General features: G+C 29.8%; 6 protein-coding genes and 2 long non-coding RNA genes across 13 annotated transcripts; 5 read left to right on the plus strand and 3 right to left on the minus strand.

Moving 5' to 3' along the window:
* Positions 1–1,297: 1,297 nt before the first annotated feature.
* Positions 1,298–3,287, minus strand: LOC136783698 (putative nuclease HARBI1). The gene is made up of 5 exons (XM_066743952.1): positions 3,170–3,287; positions 2,435–2,622; positions 2,115–2,357; positions 1,892–2,027; positions 1,298–1,827 (listed from the first exon to the last, which is right to left on the minus strand). The coding sequence occupies exons 1-5, from the start codon at positions 3,285–3,287 to the stop codon at positions 1,298–1,300; spliced, it is 1,215 nt and encodes a 404-aa protein (XP_066600049.1).
* Positions 3,288–4,187: 900 nt separating this feature from the next.
* LOC136783757 (uncharacterized) lies at positions 4,188–5,812 on the plus strand. 2 transcript variants are annotated; one of them, XR_010824313.1, is made up of 3 exons: positions 4,188–4,503; positions 4,588–5,154; positions 5,252–5,812. It is a non-coding gene; the product is annotated as an uncharacterized lncRNA (long non-coding RNA). The 2 variants fall into 2 exon arrangements; XR_010824312.1 differs by having other exon boundaries at positions 4,637–5,154.
* A 179-nt stretch (positions 5,813–5,991) lies between these two features.
* LOC136783762 (myb/SANT-like DNA-binding domain-containing protein 3) lies at positions 5,992–7,587 on the minus strand. The gene is made up of 5 exons (XM_066744038.1): positions 7,138–7,587; positions 6,802–7,054; positions 6,531–6,736; positions 6,172–6,446; positions 5,992–6,099 (listed from the first exon to the last, which is right to left on the minus strand). Exons 2-5 carry the CDS (start codon positions 7,052–7,054, stop codon positions 6,093–6,095), a joined length of 741 nt encoding a protein of 246 aa, XP_066600135.1. The 5' UTR covers positions 7,138–7,587; the 3' UTR covers positions 5,992–6,092.
* Positions 7,332–9,004, plus strand: LOC136783699 (putative nuclease HARBI1). Its single transcript, XM_066743953.1, has 4 exons — positions 7,332–7,504; positions 7,671–7,957; positions 8,292–8,514; positions 8,938–9,004. Exons 1-4 carry the CDS (start codon positions 7,332–7,334, stop codon positions 9,002–9,004), a joined length of 750 nt encoding a protein of 249 aa, XP_066600050.1.
* Positions 9,005–9,492: 488 nt separating this feature from the next.
* Positions 9,493–11,259, minus strand: LOC136783758 (uncharacterized). 2 transcript variants are annotated; one of them, XR_010824315.1, is made up of 3 exons: positions 10,812–11,259; positions 10,161–10,727; positions 9,493–10,063 (listed from the first exon to the last, which is right to left on the minus strand). It is a non-coding gene; the product is annotated as an uncharacterized lncRNA (long non-coding RNA). The 2 variants fall into 2 exon arrangements; XR_010824314.1 differs by having other exon boundaries at positions 10,161–10,678; positions 10,812–11,254.
* A 4,146-nt stretch (positions 11,260–15,405) lies between these two features.
* On the plus strand, positions 15,406–21,138 carry LOC136783675 (popeye domain-containing protein 3-like). Of its 4 annotated transcripts, none has more exons than XR_010824310.1 (10): positions 15,406–15,543; positions 15,868–16,035; positions 16,124–16,379; positions 16,459–16,826; positions 17,273–17,430; positions 17,509–17,611; positions 17,695–17,835; positions 18,027–18,192; positions 18,541–18,815; positions 18,909–21,138. XR_010824310.1 is itself a non-coding variant. In XM_066743924.1 (9 exons), the coding sequence occupies exons 3-9, from the start codon at positions 16,163–16,165 to the stop codon at positions 18,974–18,976; spliced, it is 1,221 nt and encodes a 406-aa protein (XP_066600021.1). In that variant the 5' UTR covers positions 15,406–15,543; positions 15,868–16,035; positions 16,124–16,162; the 3' UTR covers positions 18,977–21,137. The 4 variants fall into 4 exon arrangements, 1 of the variants encoding a protein (XP_066600021.1); XR_010824311.1 differs by having other exon boundaries at positions 18,541–18,774; positions 18,912–21,138; XR_010824309.1 differs by having other exon boundaries at positions 18,541–18,774; positions 18,909–21,137.
* Positions 21,139–21,403: 265 nt separating this feature from the next.
* Positions 21,404–23,651, plus strand: LOC136783752 (uncharacterized). Its single transcript, XM_066744022.1, has 4 exons — positions 21,404–21,953; positions 22,013–22,161; positions 22,239–22,431; positions 22,510–23,651. Exons 1-4 carry the CDS (start codon positions 21,876–21,878, stop codon positions 22,558–22,560), a joined length of 471 nt encoding a protein of 156 aa, XP_066600119.1. The 5' UTR covers positions 21,404–21,875; the 3' UTR covers positions 22,561–23,651.
* Positions 23,652–23,721: 70 nt separating this feature from the next.
* Positions 23,722–25,785, plus strand: LOC136783748 (larval cuticle protein A2B-like). The gene is made up of 2 exons (XM_066744013.1): positions 23,722–23,956; positions 24,765–25,785. Exons 1-2 carry the CDS (start codon positions 23,945–23,947, stop codon positions 25,170–25,172), a joined length of 420 nt encoding a protein of 139 aa, XP_066600110.1. The 5' UTR covers positions 23,722–23,944; the 3' UTR covers positions 25,173–25,785.
* The last annotated feature ends 950 nt before the right edge of the window (positions 25,786–26,735 follow it).

Genomic DNA, 26,735 nt, shown 5'->3' on the forward strand with positions numbered 1-26,735 from the left:
TTTGATGAAGGGTTATCATCAATGAATTATTGTGATGAACCATTAAATTGTAGCATCTCCAGGTTATCTATGATGTCATATTTAAATAATTTTACTTATAATTTATTTCAGCACTTATTTTATATATATTACAATTTATCTGTTTTACCATAAACCTTATTTCCTAAATAGTACTTTAGAAAGCTCTACGTCAGATATGATGGCATCAAAATCAGGAAAAAGGAAACTTGATGAAAAAGATGAAGAAGACTGCATTATAAAAGATAAAAGTAGAAAATTGGTTCAACAGAGAGCTGCAGCACTTCAAATTGAAGAAGAAAAATTGAAAACATTAAAAAGTATTCACGATAATATTATCTCTAATAGCTGTAACCAAAGTAGCTTAAATAGTATTGCAGAAAATCAAAAGAGAAAGATAAATGCAATCGAAGAAAAAAATAAGATTTTACAAGAAAAAAATGCTTTATTAAAGCAAAGAAATGAATTGCTCTACAAGTTAATTGAGTCGCAAATAAAAAAATAGTTGCATAAATGATATCTTATTCCCTTCTCTTCAATAATTATATAAGTAATTGATGTTTTCGGTTTAGCGAAGTAAAAGTTTAATATTTTGACCTTTTAATTAGTATAAGAAATTCATTATTTATTAAAAGTTTATCTGAATTGGCTGTTTTTTTTTCTAATAATATTCTCTTTCATAAACATAATGAGTATGCTACTAATTATAACGTTTCAAAAGAAATATGTTTTATGTTTAACAAAGTTGAACAGAGTTTATTTGTTTATATATAGATTTATAGGGGTATATTCATTATAAATGATAGGAAATATACATATCTTCCTTTCTGGTTTTCGATCTATTTTCCCATAAGAAGCTTTATTAATGGTTATTAGTAATGTAATTACTTAATGATACATAATTCTTCAATTATTATTGCTTTAGAAATAATTTACTCAATTTACTATATGTATGTATTAAACGCATTTGTAATATTTTGTATGACATATCTTTTGGTAATAAATAAAAATTAATGGGAACTGTAGTTTATTATAAATATTCTTTTATAATTTAATGAAATTATAAAACAATTGTCAATGTTATTTGTACATCAGTTTTGACTTAATTTATGGTAAATCTAAAGGGTAAAAGATATTTAAACATAAAATAATAAGAAACGTTCACTTTCTCACTCCCGTTGTAAGAATAACTTCAATAAGATTATAAATCATATTTAATAAACTTTATACAATATCACAAATCAATTAGACAGCCTGACTTTTCGCACTGTTTTAAATACTATAATTGGCTCATAATAAAATCTCGTTTTCTTCGAGGCTCTTCATTTTCATATTCATCATAATCTGTGTTATTTTCTACGGTTTCATTATTATCACTATCATTGCCAAGTGGATCAGTTAAAACATCTATTTGCTTATAAATTATAAGAAAATTGTGTAGTACACAAGCTGCTGCAACAATATTATTGGCCATAGAAATACTGTTAACATCTAAACATTTTAAACGTCTCCACTTTCCCTTTAAAAGACCATATGCTCGTTCTATTACAGATCGTATAGATGCGTGTTTAACATTATATTTAATTTGTTGCGGTGCTAAATTACCACTGTCCCTAAAGGGAGTCAATACGTTGATAAGCAGTGGATAAGCTGAGTCGCCAAGTAAATGTAAAGTGCGCGGTAGCAAAGGATTTTCAGCATTCGTTAATTTTTCATATATTCTACTACTTCTAAATATTGCTGCGTCGTGTGCGCGTCCTGGCCTGCCAATTAAGCAATCAATAAATTTCCCGGAGTGATCACAAGTTCCTGCAACATAAAAAATTTAGGGTAATGATTCCAAAAATTGATTGAAAGAATTAGCAACAAATACCTTGAAGCACTATTGAATGGAAATCCTTTCTGTTATAGTAATCGTTAGCGTTTCCGGGTGGTTGTTTTATAAGAACATGACAACCGTCTATCGCTCCAATAACGCCTCTGAATCCATTACATCTTTTGAGAAAAACCTACAACCATCAAAAGCAATTTACAATTTAAAAGTAATGTAACCATTAAATATTGTGACTATATAAAGTAAAAAGTTCAAATCTTACTTGTTCACTTTCAATCAGCTCATGATAACTTGGCCATTTTATGAAACATGGCATTAATTTTTTTATTGCTGAAAGAACATCTTTAAAATGTTTCCATCCACTACTTTTAGAAAGGCCAAATCTGTCACATGCTGATCGGAATGATTCGGGAGAAGCTAAAATCCAAATCGTTAGTAGAATTTTCTTCCGAAATGGAGTTGTTTTGTTCTCGTTAATTTGAGGTCTTAATAATTGTTCCAATGTCTGTAATATGCAAGTACTTCATTATTGATATAAAAAGGTGCAATAATTATAGCGAGTAGGAAATATAGCTACCTTACCATAAACGTTTCCTTATCCATTCTAAAATGAGAAAAAAACTGGTTATCTGTATAATTTGGAATTATTTTTTCAAAGAAGCCCTTATTATATGTTAATTTTAGCTTTTCTGTATTTCTTAATCCATGCATTTTTGCAAAACTTTCATTTCCTACGGTAATCATAGCAATATTTGCAATTTCAGCTTGTTCTATTAAAAAAAAAATAGCAATCTTTTTACTGTATTAACAATAATTTCACTCATAAAATTGCATGTACTTTTGTATTACTTATAAGATATCACAACTTTGTTTTTTCTAGCATGGAAGAAAATATCTTTTTGCAATTTACAATGCAGGGAAATTTTAGTACTTCTCCAATAATCTTTCATAAAATTGTTAAATGATTATTTAAAATTTTATGTGCTCCAAATAAAAATTATAGGCTTATCTCTCTATACCAGAAAAAAGTTGGAATCTACAGGCAATTATATCAATATTTTATTAGGAGTTGCTACACTTACTATACATATTGGTATGTTAGAGAATATAATAGATGTAATTAAGTGGTCGTGTTTCAAATTAGAAAACATAAATTATACTATTCCAAAAAGATATTATATAACATTTTCTATTATTATCATAATTTATGAAAAGAATATGCTATGAGGTAAATAATTATTTATTCAGCATCAGGATTAAATATAAATTGTTTAACTATACTATTTATTAATATACATCATAATTATGTTCTCTTACTTGTATTCTGTAGACTGTGATCAAGAAAGATTTGTAGCTCCTCATCCGCACTGTCATCTTCAGAGCTTTGACTTGTTGAATCATCGGACATTAAAAGAACATTATTGATAATATACATTTTTTCCATATTATATAAACCTCTAACACTGCTAGCTAATGATCCAATAAATCTATGTTACTTCGAAAATGAAACAACTAAAGAGGTTTTTGAAATTGGTGCATTCATATATGCATATATAATACTAAAATATATATTTGTATACAAATAATGCATTATATCTATGTATATTTACTTATGTATAGTTTATTGCTTGCTTTGTGCTACACAAAGTTAGCGACTTTTCAATAGCGCTCTAGTGTCTACAAAGAAAACAGCTAGCACCTAGCGGAGCGCTCATGTAGCGCTACGTATTTGAAACGCAGCCACTGTACATGGCTGCGTTTGAAAACTTTAGCGCTACGGTAGCGCTAGGTAAAATACGTGTCATGATCGGTCAAATTGATTCAACTGACCAATCATGATATAGCGCTACCTTAGCGCTTAAAATTTGAAACGCAACCCATATGTACAGTGATGTCAGTGATGCCAGAATCAAGTTTTTAGCAACAAAAATAAAGTTAACCGCTAGCCAGCAGCAGTATAGAAAATTTGAAGGAAAGGGATATATACCTCTTCCCTTCGAATTTTCTATACTGCTGCTGGCTAGCGGTTAACTTTATTTTTGTTGCTAAAAACTTGATTCTGGCATCACTGACATCACTGTACACCGTAGGGGCCAATGTAAGATGGAAAGCAGCATTCCCAACAAAAAAAAAATTAACCTGAAAAAGGTCAATTTGCGTTGGCAGCCCTGCGAAATAGCTACACTGCAAGTTCTGTTTGCTGATTACGGCTGACTTGTACGATTAAGTAGTATAAGGTTTAGGTAAACACAAATTTGACAGGTCAGCTCGATGGTTCTGTTCAAATTTATTTCAGATAAGTATAAATTAACCTTTATGTATAAAATGCATTGACGCGCGATACTTTGTGAGAAATATTATTGTTTACAGGTATTTAAATTGATTCTGTTTCGTGGGCAAAGGCAATTTCGGAAGTTAAAACCTAAATAAAGATTTGATCACCAGGAAATAAGATACAAGCTCACAGACATATACTGTCTGGGATGGCAAAGATTCATCTTTCAGGGCTGTTTTAATGGATATACCATAAAAGTATTTATCCCTATCAATGAAATTACCACTAGTAGACTTTATTCTCTGCTCTGTTAATCTATAGAGATGCAAAACCAACAATGTACACATAATTATATTGGCACTTTAAATTCTTTCAGGTTAGTTTTAAATTAATAGCAGGCTTAAAAAACATGACTTTCATGGTTTATAATGTCGATCTTCATTATGTTCCTGTAATTCAGAAAACTGTGTTGCTTCCGCCTTAATACCAAATTTATCACTATGATGTAGGAAACGTACAGACCACTTAGCTCTTGTAACTTGGAACTGCGGATAGTAGTCTTTTGATAGCTTGTGATCCAAAGATCATCCTTGGCCCATTTTACACAGAATATGGATGGCAGTATCTCCTATTCCAAGAATGATGTTTGCGTAAAGTGTCTGTGATGCAAAGACGATGGAAAAACTGTTTTGACTGTGGATTCTCATCGTAAAACTTATCATATCCTTGAATTTAAATAACTTCTGAAAATATGACCACATCATCCTTTAAAATTTGTTTCTTTGACAAATTAGTCAATTTTCATTAATTTTACAGATTTCAAGACCAGCTGATAATGTGGTTCAACGTTACTGAAGCTGTTAGGCTCACGCTATTAAATGCAGCGGTTCAAGTCATTCACCTATGGAATCTACAAAAGTACTGTCTGGTAAGAAGTATTTTTTGCAAGATGTGACTTAAGGACACTTCGAAATTCACTGCTGCTTTGGGAACATCGATAAAGATTTCGTCACTTCTGGTAGCGAAGGTATAACTCGCTTTAGGATCGTTTTAATTAATTAATGTAGACACATAAATTAATCTACATTCTTTATGATTTCTTTCTTAAATCTTTGTCTTTTTAGGTCATAATGTGTATGTGTTGCACATTAAGATACAACTGCCAGCAACAGCTTTAACAGGATACAGTAGAACTGTAAATTGTGTTGAATGGAATCCTGTATAATATCAAACGACGACAACACTGTCAGATGACGGAACAGTTAGAAGTAATAAATTACTATATGATAATAAAATAGCGTGGGAAAAGCTATATTTTATATTATTTGCTTTGATAGAGCCTACCACTGATAAATTCATTGATTACGTTTTCCAAAATGTAGCACATATTACATGTCTGATAAGTTTCTGGATAGAGTAAAATAATATAGTCAAATTCAACCAGATATACGAATAGACTGTCGTACAAGAAATCTCAAGTCTCATATATTAGTAACTATATAAACATATAATAACAATTATGAATATACATTTAACGATATTGTATTTAATAGAGATATTATAGAAAATATACTTTTCTTATCGCATATCAAACTAAACGATTATATTTATTGTAGATAAAAATGCGTTAAAGTTCTTTATGAAAAATTTGGTTTTTAAGCTTTTAAACAGTTAATATAATTATTTCTTATTCAGCGCAGACATGATAATAAATATTTGTAAATAAAAATATTTTCATCTCAATATGAAAAATGATTATAAGGGGAAGAAAAAATTATACAAGGTATTTTAAAGAATTTTTGCTTGTTTTTAAGTTTAATTAAATCATAGTAATTCTTTATATAATTTATATTACAGAATAGACTGATACGGTTATTTCTTTATATATAAAATGTAGGTTATTAAAATTTTTTATAATTATAACAATTGTAGTGTCAACATCAACTATATTGAAATTCTGTTATGTTATAATCTGAAATAATAATACTAATTAAAATAGATATACATTTATATCAGTATAGTTTTCTGTAATGTTAATAATTACCTCTCTCTATTCAGTCTTTTCAATTTTTCTTCCGCCTCTTTAATTTGTAACTGGGCTTGTACCATTTGGATTTTTAATAATTTTATTTTGTTTTCTTCTTTTTCTATTTTCTTTTCTAAATATTTATTATACAATTCTGACTGGGGTGTTTTCCTATTATTGGCGAAAGTTGCGTTTTCCCGAATTTGGCGAAGGGGTTCGCTTATTTTTTTTTTTAACAGTCCTGTACCTTCTGCACTGCCCCACGAAGCTATTTCGCTATTCTCTATTAAAGTCTGCAATAAACAAAAAACTAAATATAATCATATATATTATTATGCGAATATATATGTATGTATAATATAACTATATATACATACAGCAAAAACATCGTCAGGATCATCTATCCTTTCCTCTTCTATTGCTGATTCCATCAATAATTTACCGACATTGCTGGTTGATGTGGACGGTAGAGTATTGCTGTCGTTTTGATGTTTAAGGGTTACACCCATGGCAGATTTTCCAATAAGCGATGTAATTTTCTCCAAAAAGGGATCATACACTGGAGCTACTGATTTTCCACCGCCTAAAAAAAAAAAAAATTGAATGTTAAAAATTAAATTCATTACTTTTAATAAAGAAACATAATACCTGTTTTATAGAGTTCACTCCTTGTAGCAGCTTTATATTTTCTTGCTTGTAGCTTCATATGGGTCCAGCTGGATTTAGGACATATTTTTTCCCATTGCCCACCTATCTTTTCTTTCACCTCAGCCCGAATTTTTTGCCAGGCTTTTTCTTTCTGGGCTAATGTATTGCCATTTGTCATTTTATTTTCAATAATTTTGAAATATTTTTCAATTATTGACAACAATTTTTCCTTGTTTTCGCTTGAATTACTCATCTGAGGAGGAAATGTATATTATTTAAAAGTAATATGGAGATAAATATTTTAAAATATTTGCATTTTTGCGATTGTGTACTTACTTTTAATGGATAACAAATTAACAATGTTTAAACCAGCACGTAGCGTACTTGATCGTCTCCTCTTTCTTCTTTTGATTTATTTATAAATTGAAGGTAGTTGTTATAACAGGAACAAATTAATATGCGTTGCTATAGAGTTTTCACAATAACAGATTTATTTTATGACAGTGAACAATAACTGTATTGTGGCAGAAATGAATGCAAATGGTCGAAATGTTGCCAATGCACGTAATCGAAACATTTTTCGAAGATGCAACTACTTCGTATTATTAAATGATAGAGAATTCCAAAGTCGTTTTCGTTTGACAAAAATACAGTTTCAAGAAGTTTTGCAACAAATTGAGCCTGCTATCCGTCAAAGAAAAATGTACGTAAAACAAATAAATTGAAAATGATATATATGAATGAAATTGTTATAAAACAAATTAAATTGAATTGTTAAACAATGATCATAATATATATTTAGTAGACTATAATGGAGACGATTAATATTTATTCCTAATAACCCAAAATGTTTAAATTTTCATTTTCAGGAAGAGTGAAATTCCACCGGTTATCCAATTGTTAGTAGCCATTAGGTTTTATGCGACAGGATGCTTTCTGCAAGTGGCAGCTGATTTTTGTAATATTAGTACAAAATCTGCGCAAATAATAGTGCATAGAGTATCAGCTGCAATTGCTAATCTATTTCATCTTTATGTATCATTACCACGAACAGATGAAGACATGATACAAACTGCCAAAGATAATTTCTTAATATCAGGAATGATAAGAATTATAGGTGCAATCGACTGTGTCCATGTACGCATAAGATCATATGGTAAGATTTTAGCATACATATTAATTGAAGCGCTTTTTGTCTTCAGTGCATTTTTTGCCTGGTTTGAACTAGCGGAATTACTTGTAACAATTTTTTTTAAGATGGTCTGATCATCAAAAGCCGTCTGTATTTTTTTAATTATAGCTAAGGCAAGTCTCGTTTTCCAAACGAGATTCGATCAATGGCTGACAAATATTTTGCAATCTGAAATTGCTTTTCAAATTCAGTGAACAAATTCATTATATGCACATACATATATAGATATTGTTTAAAAAAAATGTTTACAATACATTATTTGTTGTTAAATGAGTCTACTTTTGTATATGATTTATAGGAGGCGAGGATGCAGAGCTTTGGAGAAACCGAAAAGGATTTTTTAGTATAAACGTTCAATGCGTGGTGAACAGCCATCTGGAGATAATGGATCTTGTCGCAAGATGGCCAGGCTCTGCACATGATTCTACTATTTTTAATAATAGTAGACTCAAACACCGTTTTGAAAATTTTGAATGCGGAAATGGTTTGTTAGTGGGAGACCGTGGTTACCGTAACGAGCGGTACTTGATGACCCCACTCGCTAATCCGCACACACCGGCAGAAGTTCTTTTTAATGAAGCCCACATTAGGACCCGCTGCATGGTAAGCAATATAAATATATTCAATGTAATGCAGCTTCAGTTTTTAAGTTAAAAATGGAGTAAACAAATAGTATGGAAACCTCTGTATATCTATACTGGCGCCTTATACAAGGTGAGGCACTTAAGCCGCCCCAGAGCGTAAATACAAAAAGACGCGTATCTCTGTAACTATAAAAAATATCCAATTTTTGCATAGCACCTTTTCGAAACTTCCTGTTATTTGCTTTCAGAAAGGTCATATGCGAAAATTGAATATCTCTTATAGTTAAAGAGAAACGCGTCTTTTTGTATTTACACTCCGGGGCGGCTATATATATTTAAAGTTTTTATTTTATATTTCAGGTGGAAAGATGTTTCGGCATTTGGGGACGTACATTTGCTGTTCTTACTATTGGTTCACGATTTTTAACCCCAGAAAGAACAATAAATGTAATTTTATCCACTGCAGTTTTATTTAATATTATAAGGCGTGACAAAAAAGTTACGCGAGGCGGATTACAAAATTATCTACAAATACCGGAGGTATTTTCATCGCCCACAAATGATGACCGCCACTTTTTAATTAATAATTATTTTTATAGGTTTGTATTAGTTTCATCCTTATAATATATATATATATATATATATATACATACAGGCAGCTTAATTATTTAGTAAAATAGGTTGAAACAACTACATCAAGATGAGAATAAATTTAATCTGAAATATTTATTATTCTCAAACTAGTTATACCTAAGTTATTTTAAGTAATAATTATATAAAAAATTATTTTATAATAGTTTAAAATACATTTTTTTTCCAGATTAATATAAGAAAAATCCCGAAAAGGATTTACGTGCTATACGCAAAAGAAAATGAAGGGATATCAAATTACAAATATTTATTATCATGTCTGCGCTGAATAAGAAATAATTATATTAACTGTTTAAAAGCTTAAAAACCAAATGTTTCATAAAGAACTTTAACGCATTTTTATCTACAATAAATATAATCGTTTAGTTTGATATGCGATAAGAAAAGTATATTTTCTATAATATCTCTATTAAATACAATATCGTTAAATGTATATTCATAATTGTTATTATATGTTTATATAGTTACTAATATATGAGACTTGAGATTTCTTATACGACAGTCTATTCGTATATCTGGTTGAATTTAACTATATTATTTTACTCTATCCAGAAACTTATCAGACATGTAATATGTGCTACATTTTGGAAAACGTAATCAATGAATTTATCAGTGGTAGGCTCTATCAAAGCAAATAATATAAAATATAGCTTTTCCCACGCTATTTTATTATCATATAGTAATTTATTACTTCTAACTGTTCCGTCATCTGACAGTGTTGTCGTCGTTTGATATTATACAGGATTCCATTCAACACAATTTACAGTTCTACTGTATCCTGTTAAAGCTGTTGCTGGCAGTTGTATCTTAATGTGCAACACATACACATTATGACCTAAAAAGACAAAGATTTAAGAAAGAAATCATAAAGAATGTAGATTAATTTATGTGTCTACATTAATTAATTAAAGCGATCCTAAAGCGAGTTATACCTTCGCTACCAGAAGTGACGAAATCTTTATCGATGTTCCCAAAGCAGCAGTGAATTTCGAAGTGTCCTTAAGTCACATCTTGCAAAAAATACTTCTTACCAGACAGTACTTTTGTAGATTCCATAGGTGAATGACTTGAATCGCTGCATTTAATAGCGTGAGCCTAACAGCTTCAGTAACGTTGAACCACATTATCAGCTGGTCTTGAAATCTGTAAAATTAATGAAAATTGACTAATTTGTCAAAGAAACAAATTTTAAAGGATGATGTGGTCATATTTTCAGAAGTTATTTAAATTCAAGGATATGATAAGTTTTACGATGAGAATCCACAGTCAAAACAGTTTTTCCATCGTCTTTGCATCACAGACACTTTACGCAAACCTCATTCTTGGAATAGGAGATACTGCCATCCATATTCTGTGTAAAATGGGCCAAGGATGATCTTTGGATCACAAGCTATCAAAAGACTACTATCCGCAGTTCCAAGTTACAAGAGCTAAGTGGTCTGTACGTTTCCTACATCATAGTGATAAATTTGGTATTAAGGCGGAAGCAACACAGTTTTCTGAATTACAGTAACATAATGAAGATCGACATTATTAACCATGAAAGTCATGTTTTTTAAGCCTGCTATTAATTTAAAACTAACCTGAAAGAATTTAAAGTGCCAATATAATTATGTGTACATTGTTGGTTTTGCATCTCTATAGATTAACAGAGCAGAGAATAAAGTCTACTAGTGGTAATTTCATTGATAGGGATAAATACTTTTATGGTATATCCATTAAAACAGCCCTGAAAGATGAATCTTTGCCATCCCAGACAGTATATGTCTGTGAGCTTGTATCTTATTTCCTGGTGATCAAATCTTTATTTAGGTTTTAACTTCCGAAATTGCCTTTGCCCACGAAACAGAATCAATTTAAATACCTGTAAACAATAATATTTCTCACAAAGTATCGCGCGTCAATGCATTTTATACATAAAGATTAATTTATACTTATCTGAAATAAATTTGAACATAACCATCGAGCTGACCTGTCAAATTTGTGTTTACCTAAACCTTATACTACTTAATCGTACAAGTCAGCCGTAATCAGCAAACAGAACTTGTAGTGTAGCTACTTCGCACGGCTGCCAACGCAAATTGACCTTTTTCAGGTTAATTTTTTTTTTGTTGGGAATGCTGCTTTCCATCTTACATTGGCCCTAGGGCCGTTGTCAGATGGAAAGCAGCATTCCCAACAACAAAAAAATAAATCTGAAAAAGGTCATTTTGAGTTGGCAGCTCTGCGAAGTAGCTACGCTGCAAGTTCTGCTTGCTGATTGCGGCTGACTTGTACGATTAAGTAGTAAAAGGTTTAGGTAAACACAAAATTGACAGGTCAGCTCAAGGGTTATGTTGGAATCTGTGTCAGATAAGTAAAAATTAATCATTATTTATAATACGCATTAAAACGCGATGCTTTGTGAATAATATCATTTGTTACAGGTACTTTGATTAAATTTGGTTGGTACGCAATGTCAATTTTAAGAGTACACGCAAAGGAAAATTTGCTGGCAAGTAGATTAGAGGTACTTCTTAGCAAGCACATGATAGCTGGGATGACAAATCATCAGATTTAAGGATTGCAATGGATATACCACAAAAGTATTTATCTCCATCTATATTAGCTACCACCAGTCAAGTGTATCCTCTACTCTGCTGAGCTGTAAAGATGCAGAAACATCAATGTACCTATCACATTATTTAAACTCAGGTAATCTTCAAACATTTTGTGAAAAGAGACTAAGTATGTGTTTTTATAGAATGTATTCTGCAGCCTTGAAATCTATTATAATTCAGGTAATACTGGAGTATGCTATTATGCAGGTAATTCATAACTGCAAAAAGGAACGATTGGGATGTCAGTAGATTCAAGTTAGCTCAATGATGATATTGGTACATTCAATTCTCTCCAAGTGACCTCAAACTGGCAGCAGACTTAAGAGACACGATTGTAATGGTTTGTGATGTTGATCCAGCAAACCATCTTTATCAAATTGCTGCAATTCAAAGTGTCCATTTGTTTTTGATTTAATGTCAAATTTCTTTCTTTAACATAGGAAACATAGAAACCGTTTAGCTCTTACAGCTTGGAATTACAAAATGTAGTCATTTGGTAGTTTGTGCTCCAAAAATTGCCTTTCACCCATTATACGGAATATATAGATATGTCAATGACTCCTATTCCTAGGATGGAATATGCGTAAAGTGTCTGTGATGTAAAGACGATGGAAAAACTGTGTTAACTCCAGATTCTAATCACAAAACTGAACAAACCTTTGAATTTGAACATTGTCTGAGATTTGATCATTACATTTCTTAAGAATTTCTTTTGTTGATAAATTACTCAATTTCCATTGATTTTTCAGATTTTAAGAATATTAACGTTTAATGTAATTTTAATTCACAAAGCTGTTGAATTATTTTTATTAAATGTAGCAATTCAAGGCAGTGACCTATGGGACTTGCAAAAGTAATACGTAATAAGATTTTGAGATGTGACTTAAGAACCCTTCGCAATTTACTGCTGCTTTGGGGGCATCAATCAATATTTCGTCACTACTGGTAGCAAAGGTACAGCTCACGTTTTGGGAATGTTTTAAATATTAATATAGATCCACGAATTTTTTTACATTTTTTATGCCTTCTTTATTAAATATTTCATGTTTTTTAGGTAATAATGTTTATGCGTTGCTCATTAAAAAGTGAACTACCAGCACAGCATTTTTAAGAGAACACAGGAGAAATATAAATTGTTTTACATGGAATCTTGTGTATCGTCAAACGATGGCAGCAGTATTGGATGATGAAACAGTTAATATATGCTAAATGACTACCATAATTTAATTTAAAAAGAGTTCATTTAGGATATTTGCTATGATAATACCTGGTACTGACAAATACGGAATATAACTACCAAAATATAGCTGTTATACTAGCATTACGAGTCCCATAAGGTTTTGAATGCGGTAACATAATAATAATGTGAAATTAAGTTAGATACACACAAAGAGACTTTTGTACAGGATATCCGAAGCCTCTTGTACTTGTGAATATAATCATAAATTGAGATTTCTGAACAACAAATATTTTATTCTAAAATCAATATCGGAGTAGCTCTTAGCTTTTCTACATCCTTTGAGTCTAATATTTATGCTTGGAGAAAAGGATTAATCAAGTTGTATAAAGAAATGGATTTAACAATTTCTTAAAATTTGTATGTCTTATTAATGTTTACATATATAATGTAGGACTTATACATGGAAACAAGTTAATAAATTTATAAATGGATACCCATTCATTTTCTTTTACGTATAGCACGTACAGCCTTACAGAGATTTTTTTTATATTAATCTGGAAAAAAAAGTATTTTAATCTATCATAAAATTAGTTTGTAATGACAACATATTGATTGATGTCCCCAAAGCAGCAGTAGATTGCGATGGGTCATTAAGTCACATCTCAAAATCTTATCACGCATTACTTTTGCAAGTCCCATAGGTCACTGCCTTGAATTGCTACAATTAATAAAACCAGCTCAACAGCTTTGTGAATTATGAATGACATTAATCATTGATATTCTTACAATCTGAAAAATCAATGAAAATTGAGTGATTTGTCAACAAAAATAATTTTTTGGAATAGAGTGGTTATATTCACAGACGATGTTCAAATTCAAAGGTATACTCAGTTTTTTGATGAGAATATGCAGCTTAAAGGGATTTTCAATCGTTTTAACATCCAAGACCCTTTACGCATACTTCTTCCTAGTAATAGGAGAAACTGCCATCCATATTTTGCGTATAATGGGTCATGGACACTTTTTGGTGCACAAACTATCAAATGACTTCATTTTGTAATTTCAACCTGCAAGGGCTAAACGGTTTCTGTGTTTTCCATGTTAAAGAAACAAATATGACATTGAGCAAACAACAAAAGGACATTTTGAATTGCAGCAGTTTGATAAAGGTGGTTTGCTGGATCAACATCACAAATCATAACAGCCGTATCTCTTAAGACTGCTGCTAGTTTGAAGTCACTTGGAGAGAATTTAATGTACCAATATCATCATTGAGTTCACTTGTATTCAATGACGTGTCTACCATTCCTTTTTGCAGTTATGAATTATCTGCATAATAGCATAATCCAATATTACCTGAATCATAAAAAAATTCAAGGCTGCAGAAAACATTTTATAAAAACACTTACTGAGTCTCTTTTCACAAAATTTTTGAAGATTACCTGAGTTTAAATAATGTGATATGTACATTGATGTTTCTGCATCTTTACAGATCAGCAGAGCGGAGGATACACTCAACTGGTGGTAACTTAATATATGAGGGTAAATACATCTCTGGTATATCCATCGCAATCCTTAAATCTGATGATTTGTCATCCCAGCCATTATGTGTTTGCTAAGAAGTACCTAATCTGCTTGCCAATAAATTTTTCTTTGCATGTACTCTTGAAATTGTTTTTGCGCACCATCCAAATTTAACCAAAGTATCTGTAACAAATGATATTATTCACAAAGCATCGCGTTCCAATGCATTTTACACATGAAGATTAATTTTTACTTATCTGAAACAGATTTGAAGATAACCATCCAGCTGACCTGCCAAAATTTGTGTTTACATAAACATTGCTTTTACTACTTAGTCGTACAAGTCAGCCGTAATCAGCAAGCAGAACTTGCAGCGTAGCTACTTTCGCAGAGCTGCCAACTCAAATTGACCTTTTTCAGGTTTATTTTGTTGTTGTTGGGAATGCTGCTTTCCACTTTACAACGGGCCGTAGTATAATCAAAATGGCGGAGTTGGCAACGCTGATCGTAGTCCCAATCCTGGTAATAATCGTAAAGTTATTTTTTAATTAGCTTAATCTTCTAGGCAATAGATGGCGCCACTTGCAAAAATGTTATTTTTCTAGAAAGTTGATTTTTCTAGTCAATAAAAGGATATTGATAGTGACAGATTTTCTTATACAAAAACACTTTAATTTGAAATACATTAATAATATAAAAATTCATTATTAATACTCAATTATCAAAATCATTTAAATGCTATAAATTTGGATTTCTCCAAAATAATGGAGTGCAGTGTCTGATCAGCATCATGTTGATTCTCGTCTCGAACCATCTTGAATTTTGATTTACCCTTGGTAGAGCGATGTCTTTCTGCTGATTTGACATTTATTAGGCAACTAGAGGCAAGTGAATATTATTCTTGTACGGATTTTAGCATTGGTTACAATAAAAAGTATATATAACAAATTTCTTTCTCAACTTTTATCTGTATGACTTACAGAAGCTGTAATTCTTTCCAATTTTCCATGAGTAAGTAATTATTGATCTCATGAATATAATAATTAATAACGAACGTGTTATTCTTTGATTCCTTTAATTTTAAAATATAAAAACAAATTTTTTTTGCGATTTTTATCTAAAATTTTATTTTAATATTAAGTTAAGCTTTGTATAATGGGTTTTCTTCTACGCTTTAAAAAGAATATTTAATCTAGTTTATATTAATAGGTTCTAAATCAGTCATAGTACGCTAAAACCTTTTAATTGCATTGGGAAATCAGTTTTCACCTTATTGCAAACTATTCAATAATTGTTTTTCGAATTGTATAAAGATAATAACTTATATATTTACAGATGTTAACGTTGTCTTCCTACAATTGTCAGTGATGCAAATACCCTTCCTGATTCTGAAATCGACAAGATGGCTATCATCTTCCAGCTCCATTTTTAGCTGAGACCAAAATATAAAAGATATTGGTGATTCTTGCACACCAGTAAAATTTCTAGTCTGTTTATGAATAAGTATGATATTTTTGGAAGACAGTAATTTTATAAATAAATCACTTTACAATGGCCAATCCTTTAACCAATTTGAATTGGATTGTTACAGAGAGAAACAAAATTGGTTAATATTGGTGGTAATGCGGGGATGTGGATCTGTTTTGATTTGGTAGGAAGCCGAGCAGGCTGGAGTGCTTCCATTTTTCTTCTTATAATTGTAAGCCTAACTCCAGAAATTATCTATGCGAGTTTATCAAATGTTGAAGAAACTGTACAGCAAAATTCAGATTCATCTGACATGTTACCAAATCCAACACGACAAGAGGACGACGAATGTAGGAATGTGACCACTGAAAACAAACCAGGTAGGGGGGAATATAATTGATTTTTCTCTGTCACATAATTATTTACTATATATTTTATTAAAATATTTTCATTTCTCAGGTAGTGAATTGTCAGTGGTGAGCCCCGGATCTGGCTATCCTCATTCGCCAATAGTGCCTCCACGTTTCCTGTATGAAGCTCTTACCTGCCAACCCTACCAAGGAATTTATGTGAATCATGTCTACTTTCAATTAGCAAATGCCTTCTTCTTATTGTCTCACCTAGCGCCAAGTGGAATTCATGGCGTTCTCTATCTAAGGTTCACTCTACTAGTGGGCTGTGCCTTTCTTGCTTTATGGGGCTGGACAATAGCTTGTTGGCTGGATGCTGCTCTCTGGAATGCTCTCTTTGTTGCGATCAACTTCATCCATGTATGCACGCTTCTTTACAAGCTCAGGCCTATCAAATTTTCTAGGGAAGTCGAAGAGGTAAGTTCAAATACAAAAATTAACACTCATTTTCTAATCATTTTTGGATAGCTCCATATATTAGGAACCATTGAAAACAGCTCAGTACTTCAATAGAAAATTACCACTATATACTGTCTATGCCTTGTGCATGTATAATAGTATTAAATTTGTAACTTAGAATAGAGTATGTATATTTGAAAACAGTACAAATTCATAAATCTAAATTATTACATATCCACCTAAACTATATTAAAAGTAGACATTTAAGAAGGATGCACGTCTTTTTTTTGTTTTAATTGATACTGCATCAAACTAATAGAATAAACATATGATTGCATGTTTGCATAAGAATAAATCCATGCTGCTTGCATCATTAAGAAGATTTATTATATTTTGTTTAAGAATAAAGAAACATCATTATTTAAGATATTAAATTCTTACCTAAAGTTTTAATTGTTCTATAGGTTTATATAGCAGTCTTTCAGCCCTTAAGAGTATCACGACATCAATTTAAAAAAGTGCTAAATTGTATGAAAACTATTCGCCAATTGAAATATCAAGAAGTATATGCCCAAGAAAAAGTAACAAAAGTTGATTCCTTATCTTTGGTTTTATCTGGAAAGTAAGAGAAATTTTACATATATTTATGATGAAAATATATTTTATACCAATATGCAATTTAATATTCATTTTCATTTAGACTGGTAGTATCACAGAATGGAAGAGCTTTACATATTGTTTTCCCACATCAGTTCCTTGATTCTCCAGAATGGTTTGGTGTTTCCACAGATGAATATTTCCAGGTGAATATCTTTAACAATTCTTTGTGTAATCCAACCAACAATACAATTCATTTAATATATTCATGAGGTAAAACAATTTTTAGGTATCAATAACAGCAATGGAAGAGTCAAGAATATTGCTTTGGCACAGAGATAAGCTAAAATTAAGTATAATTAGCGATCAGTTTCTACAAGCGGTATTTGATCACATTCTTGGTCGAGATGTAGTAAAAAAATTAATGCAGGTATTTTAAATCATTATATCACGGCTTCAGCATGAGTACAGTTAAACGTGCTAAGATCACTTGAAACATATAAGTTTCCTATAGCTTACAAAAATTTAAAAGAAATGAAATATCTTTAGAAAATACAATTAATAATTTTCTAAGTAAAAATATTTTAAAATAAAATATTTTATATGCTAAAATTGAAATAGGTCAGTGAAACAATGGCTGCAAGTTCTCACCAGCAACAAAATGGTCAAATTATTGGCCTAGGTGGCATCAATAATATAGATAATGACACTGACACAAAATTTTTTGTTGTTAAAAAAACTGGTGACAGCCAAGGTATCACAGCATTGATTAGCCGACAGCTTCAAGGTAAATAAAAATAATTGTGAAATAAAGTGTTATAATGGTCACCAGACTATTGTATAAGCTTAAATTTTATTTTAAATAATTATTTTACTTATTATTATTAAATTATGTAGTTACTTGTTTTTTTTACATTACTTGTATTTAGTAAATTTTGTTATTATTATAGTCATTGCCGTTCTATAGCATTATTGTTTAACTACAATTAGTAGCAAAACTTAACAGTCACTTATTGCATATTAGAATGTTAATATATTTGTAAATTTAATAAGAAAAGTTAGTTTGACAATTTAAATAATAATTATATTATTTAAAAAATTTTTTTACTTTTTAATTTTGCTTTGCTTTAAATAGATGAAAGAATGCCACTGCTGTATACGAATCAAGACATGCTGAACAATGCATTACACAATCCATATAATTCAAGCCTGCCTTACACAGTTCCTTTATGTTCCAAACAACGCAATGCTCAATCAATCCTATAAATTCTTTTTTTGTAACAGTATTTATTTTTCTAAATATGTGTATATTCTTATCTCATATTGGATGAACATCTTCATTTATTATGTACACTCTCTTATTTAAGAGGTGAGTTGTCTCTTTGTTTTACAGCTGGTTTTATTTTGCTTGTAAGTTTAAGATACAGTAAGATATATACTTTTATATAATTAATATTAAAAACCATAAGAATAAAATTTAATTGTGTGATTATACATTTTCAGCAGCTGGTGATCTTAATGCATGGAGATTAGGAAGAATCGAAGAGACTGATCATGAAACGTCTGTTTAATGAAAATGAAATTGATGTCATCCTCGACAGTCAATATAGAACAAGAACAGTCTTCTTATATAAAGTGAATATGATAAAATCATATTCAACAAATGTAATAACAATGGCATGATGTACTGTGTATGGAACAATTGAATATTCTCTTGCCAATAATTGCGTTTTTCCAGAACTAGTCTATCATCCATATACCGATGAAATCCAAAAGATTTTGTAGATAACAATTTTACTTGAAAATCTAAATATAGATACTATAAATATTACTTTATGCTTCCGGGACATATTCTCAAGTACTGAATTGTGGTTTATGTGGTTATTGATAGTCTGATGTTTCGTTACATTATTTATAAAATTATTTTCTTAAGCAATTAATATATATATAATATATATATAAGATTTTGCAGATAAGGTAAGAGTTGTTCGTTCACAGGGGCGTAACTTCTTTAAGAATTGTGATTAAAGTGACACTGATGGAAGTTAGCGAGGCCTAAGAAGCTGATTCTTTTCCATACCCAATAGAGTGCCTTTTCACCTAACATTTATTTCATAAATTCTTTATGACCTATTATAATTGAAAGTATGGTTCTTTTGTTAGACATGTATGAAATCTATTGATTGAACACTGCAATAACTTTTTTATGATTTCCTAATAAACGTTTTTTAACAAAATTTTACTTTTTGATATAGTTTTATTGTTTAGTAAAATTGGATAAGGTAACAATAATTTTCATGAAGTTTTGTTTTGAGTGTATATTCTAAAGGTGCATTCAAACTATGCCAGCTGTGCCTCTAATGCAATATTCGTTACAGATTTGATTAACTTCGTGATTACGTCCAACTTATGTGAATATCATGTTGAGTAAGTTGCAAGTACTTAACGAGAATTATATTATAGACTTGGCTCGTGTAGTCTAGAATCACCTTAATAAAAGACGCGTAAGATGTTATGAGAATCTCTATTATATAATTATTATTAGGCAAGCTACAGCTTTACGCTTAAAACTTTTTATATTACGTCGAATTCCAGTAATAGCAATAGTCATTGTTTGTGTATCTTTTATTTTTAGATAAGATTGACTAGTAATGTTAGATGTATGTATAGCTTTATTATTTATATAGTAATTAAATAATGATTAATGTTATTTAAAATATGTTTGCAACGCACGGGGAGATAAACGTCTTACTGTTAAGAATTTTATATAAGTTTAGTTATATAGAAACCTTTCTAATTAATTCTTAATAATTTGACACCCAACTGAAGGCTGATAGACACTTTTTGAAACAGTTTTAACGATAAGATGATTATTCGAATCACAGCAATTATTATCTAATCTCAATATTACATTAAGTCTTATAAAAGGATAACTAAAATTTGACAAGAAACAAATAGTAATACTAAAATTACAATGCCCTTTAATTATTATTATACATACATTAAGACTTTTTACATGTGAACATATCTGTCGAGTGACTTAAATATTGATTTTAACAATACAATTCAATTAACAAGTTAACATTTGATAATAAAAATATTTGTCTTATTTTCAATGGGTGGAATGGGGGAGAACGAAGGAAAGCAGGACCATCAGAAAAAACTCCGTTTACATTGAATAATTGTAAATAATATAAAACAATTCTGGTTTGCAATAATTTTGGTCTTATCAGTACATAAGATATATTATAAAGCTCTCAAAAAATTGACCAGAATTTACAGAACAGCTTATTATAAAAGTAATAAAATAATACATACAATTTTACACCATTTCACTTAAGCTTATGATGAATAGTCAGTATTGCTTTGTTTGATGTGATATAAGTTTAAATTAAACAATTTTCATAAAATATATGTTATTTGGTAAATGCGCATATATACTAAACCAATCAGTTACTCTATCTCTTATACTCTTGATTCACCTACAAGACAAAATCAATCCTACTGAAATTTGAGATAGAGTAAAAAGGCTGAATTAATTCTTAACGCAATTGTCAGTATTTTTATTTTTATTGGTGTCATGTCCTATATTTATTATTAATATTTATTTTTTTTTTGAATTCGTGTTTTGGATGTGTACTTATAATCTGTACAGTTATGAAGATGGCTTGAAAGATAATTTAATAAAAAATGCATTAGATATAATATATTAAATAAATAAAATAAATTAGTTTTAGAAAAACTTGTCTGTTTTTTTTTGTTATAGCACTGATGCTTATCCTTATTACGAATGCTTAAATTTGTTAAGAATATACCTAACATTTTGTTTTTATTTTAATTTCTTTTTTTCGAAACTACAAAAACGTTTTCTAATCAATTTATAATCTAAATTGGTCAACGAAAAAGTTAAAGAAATAAACAATAATTATAAGCTTCTTTAAATTTTAAAAAACGGATACTTTCGCGCCTTAATTTAAATTAAACAGCCGAACCTAACTCAACCTGATGAACAGCTTGTAAATTAGGTTAGGTTAGACCAGAGACTCGGTAAACTCGGTTCACTACAAATTACAATAACTACTAAACAGTTTTGCTTCTTATTTATAACTATTGAATGATATTTTATATTATGTATAAGAATATTTTCTATTAAAAAATATATTTTCCTTCAATATAATCATGCGTAAGGAGTAATTTATATTAATCAGTTTTTTGAGCTTCAAGAATATTGATAGACTTACAGCTGATGTCTTGTGAATAGTTGTGATGTCTTGTAGCATTTTTTCTTTGGTTACGTTACGTTATCGTTAAATCTGTGCGTTAACAACATTAGAGTCATAAAAGTGTAATGTAAAAATATTAATCATAGGAAGCACTTAGTGCACTCTTTATAAATAAACAAATAATGTGACAAAAGGAAGAAAACTATTAATATTTACTCAAAAACAATAATTCATAAAACAAGAAAAAATGCCAAAACTAAAGTCATATCAATTAGTTCACCCAGAACTATTACCTAAAGCTGACTTATGTGAAATTTTAAAAAATGTAAGATAAACAAAGTTGTACTGTTGATGTGTACTTTTATCTTGATTGTTTTTTTTTAGAGTTGTATCAAGTCACAGGACTTTGGCAAATTAAGCAAGGATGAATTAATAGAATTATATAAAAGAGTTGCTTTGCCTTTACCACAAAGAAATAATAACAGTGACAAACCTTATAAAGATTTTGAAAATTGCAGCAGCTCAATTTTTAAGTAAGTGAAAATCATTATGTGTAATTTTGGTGAAGATTTGATAAACTTTTAATTACTTATTTAAAAAAATTTTTCAGTAATGATAATCAGTTTATTTCTAATAAACAGACTCAAAAAGAGAAAAGAGCTATAAATCCCAGTCAAATTGTACGTTTAAGACCTTCATCAATTGAAATTCCTGAAGCCAAGAAAATATGCTTATCAGCATCTTCGACTAAAATAGGCATAGAAAATAATTTACCAAAGAGAAAAAATACTGATATCATAAAAGTAAGAACACTATTTTTCTTTCATATTATTCATTTTCTATTATTCAGTTTACAAAATTGCTAACTAAAATTATTTCAGGGTTCTAATATTTCTCAATCAAAGAAAAGACAAAAAATTACATGGCCATGAAATGAAAAACCTATTAAGATTGTGTATATTACAATTAAAAATTTATATCAAATAATGTGAATATGTATGTTTATGCATATATAAGTTTTATATGGAAATGCTAATTACCTAGAATAGTATATAATGCAGATATATATATTTATATACAAGCACATTTTTCTTGCAATGCGTTAATCAATATGTTTTATTGATACAATTTTAAAGAAATATTGTGAATAATAATTAATTCTATGTGTATTTATAGATTTAAGTAATATTTGCATGTTTTAATCAGATTTTAATTCTTAAAAATAAATACAATTAATTGTATTTATTTCTTCTGTAAATGATGTTTAAAATTCGTCATTCAGTCAATGATACTATTGTTTGTTACATTTTTGTGGTTGTTACTCAACAGCAAAAATTTTACGATATTTTCGTGGATATTTAATATTCTTAGCGTGCTTTTAACGCATAACGGAAGCGTTACACTTACACCGTTGACCAAAATCGAAGATTACGCAAGAGTGAAAGTAGTCTAGATAGAAAAATTATTGACCAGGATATGATCATCGATTTCGCTCATTGTTATCTCACACGTAAAAAAATATTTAATTTGCACACAGGCATTGTTATGGAAAGCAAATAGTGTAAAGAAATAAAGAAATCAATATATTTTGAATAGGAACAATTTTCACCAACTAAAGGTGAACTAATGTTAAAATAATATAGAAAGCATTCAGTCAGCAAAAATTAATTGCTACTAAAACTAAATTAATTAACGTCCAATTAGTCATTTGCATAATTTGAGAATGTGAAAAAGTGGTCTACATTACATTTTTTTATTGTATAATCTCTTGCATATGTAATTATAATGAATGATTAAGATCAGAACGAGGTATACATTTACTAAATGAAATGAAATAAGAGACTGGAATGCCATATTAACTGACTGATTAAAAGAGACTTATTTTAATAAATGAAATCAGAGAGATGACAGTGACTGATTAACGATACAATTATAATAAGGAATTGTGATGAGTGGTTTTTATAGGAATAGGACTTTAAAAAACGAATTTTTAATTCATTATCGTTGAAGTGGATTTGATGAATCTGTCTGATGGAGGGATGGAAAATAAAAAGTAATAATTGGGGGGGGGGGGGGGGGTAGAAAACAAAAAGCAAAACTTTCCCGTTGTAGTAAGAATTAAGAGGATATATGTGGTATGTTAAGGCTATCTGATTACAATGCAGGAGTGATACGCTGTTCAAGTGTGACTTGGATATCACGTACGACCACCATGGCATTCCTATAAATACGTTTCTCGCAGGACAACCAAACGTCAGTCTGACTTTCGGTGTTCTCCTCAAAACAATTGGATTAAACGCTCGAATCAATACCAACATGAACATCAAGGTAAACTTGTTCGCAATAATTTTATTTATTTAATAATCATTTAAAGTTTTCAACAATATAAAATAATTTTGGATGAATAGTTTTAATAAAAATAAAAGGTAAAAAATTTAATTTTATGAAATAACACAATTTTTTGAGGTATAAGTTGTATTTTAAAGTAATTAATTGATAACAATTTAAAAATGAAAGTAGATTTGTATTAAAGTAATTCAAACATTATTTAACAATTTTGATCAATTTTTGAAAGCAGAAAATCATTTTTAATAATTGAGTAATAGCTATTGCTATTTGTTTAACATACAAAAATGGTCATGACCATCAAACATGGCATTCATTTATTAAGAAAGTAAAAGTTCTATTATGCTTTCGACTGTCATTTCTGGGCACCCGAGCTTACACAATAGGAAAGACAAATGTTATTTTAGCTTCGCGTAATTTTTGATTACAAAATAGTTTCGACATAGTGAAAGCCTTGATAAGCCTATATATATAATTGTTAGAATAATAAAGAGAACAGATAAATACTAAACGGATCATTTTAAAAATGATTTTAAGACCCTTGAATATTCTGATTTCTAAATATAACTTTTATATTTACATTTATATATCCGCTAGAAGTTTACTTGTAATTAAAACATAATTTGATATATGTAACAAACAATAAACACGGTTATTCCAAATAAATTATAAAATATTGAAAAATAAATAACGTACATATAAATAATATAAAAAAGAGAGATAAAAAGCTGCACCAATTTTATATCAACATTAATTAAACAATTCATTAACAAAAATTGGTCTTTTTTAGGTGTCAACAATTATTCTATGCTTTGGAATGGCAACTTTGTGCAGCGGCTCAGCGATTCCCGCAGGACTTCCGGTTTTTCCAGTAGCAGCTCCTGTACTAGTGCCAAAAATCGTTCCAGGACAGGAATATGATCCCCATCCTCAGTACACTTATGGTTACGACGTGAAGGACGCATTGACCGGTGATTCCAAGAGCCAACACGAGACGAGAAATGGCGACGTAGTTACCGGAAGTTACAGCTTGATCGAGGCTGATGGTACCAGAAGAGTCGTTGAATACACGGCTGATCCCATCAATGGATTCAACGCCGTTGTTCACAGGGAACCTGCAGCAATTGTAAAACCAATTGTTGCTAAAGTTGCTCCAATTGCGCCAGTTCCATTCGCTCCATTTGCTTATCATTCTTAATCTACTAATTGCAGAAAGAAATTAAGAGTAGTCCTAGAAAATTTTAATCTTTTCTAGAAGAATAATACAGTCTTACCAGCTGATTAAGCTCTTTTGTTAAAAAATAGTTAAAGCAATAATTCAGCTGGGGACCAGTTGCTCCAATTGGCTTAATTCTAATTTTTTATTCAGTTGTTGCAATATAAATTTTATAAGTATATACATTACGTTCATTGTACTAATAATGTCAGTGACTCCATTTGATGAAGGAAAAATTGTTAAATCATGAATCTCTGCTAATGAACAGTAATGGAATCTTTTACACTGCAAACTGCAACTATGTAATTAGCACGATTTTGAGAAAAAACATCGAATTCTCGACTGATATTGATAATAATTAGCAAATGCATTTAACTTTTTATAATACAATGTTTTGTTGATAAAAATTTGTTAATATAAACATATTTACTTTAATATCGTTTATAGATAACTGGATAACATTATTTAATTTAATTAATTATAGATCACACCTGTATAATCAACTAGTCATGTTCTATTGTAAATACAATGTTATATATCTAAATACCTATTTAGTTAGTAAAACATTTTTTACCTACAGCTAATTGTAGTTTTATTTCTTAACACAAAGCTAAATAAAAAATCTACAAATTGTATAAAAACAGAATAAAATAAGTTTAAAAATAATTCATAGATTTTTATTGAAATATTTTCTTCTGAATGAACTATTTCAGCGAAAATTATGTCGTTTAAGAAAGAAATATCTTGAAATAATAAGAAATTATTCAACTTGACATATGAATTTTTTCATGTGTCCTATAGGAAAACATTTGTATACTGATTACCATATTCAAATTTTCTATTTGAAACAATGTATTTAATTATAATGCTTTTCGATTTTCTGGCTTGTCATTGCAAGTATCACTGACAAACGTAGCGTTACAATGGTTTCACAATACTATGTTTTAGTAATGCCTGTCTTATAAGTTTATATATGTGTAATACATGTTAATCAGTCTCGCCCTCTATAAGTATAAAAAAAAGCAGATTTAACATTAAATTAGTCCTTTATAATACAAATAATTTTAATTATGCTATTACTATAAAAAAATCCATATTAACTTATACAAATTAATAAAATATTCAATCTAATTAATATCTTCATTAATAAAAAGTATTACACATGAAAGCTTTAAATAAATCATCAATATTGATTGATGGAATCTAGGAATCTTAAAAAATAGTGTAAATTTCTAATTTGGTGATTAAGAAAAGATACGTGAGGAGCAAGAATATAATGGACTTCTAATGCATGAAGTGATTTTATTGATTGTTGAAATTTCTAATGAACAAGGTGGCCCTGGATAGAGGTATGAGCCAATGTGAGCGTTAAATGCTGAAACTACCCCGACGTGACTTAACATATAAGTCAAGGTATGTGGTGCTACAAGTACTGTATGGTGTAATGGTATATAGATTATGGGACATTTAACCCCCCATTTTGCCTCCTTTTCTCTTACCAATGCAGGGGACGAGGGTAATGGTGGGGTTCTTGAACTCCCACAA

The sequence above is a fragment of the Prorops nasuta genome, unplaced genomic scaffold, assembly GCF_024137725.1.
Source record: "Prorops nasuta isolate Cenicafe-Biocafe unplaced genomic scaffold, Cenicafe_Pnas_1.2 PNAS00035, whole genome shotgun sequence".
Taxonomy (NCBI): Eukaryota; Metazoa; Arthropoda; class Insecta; order Hymenoptera; family Bethylidae; genus Prorops; species Prorops nasuta.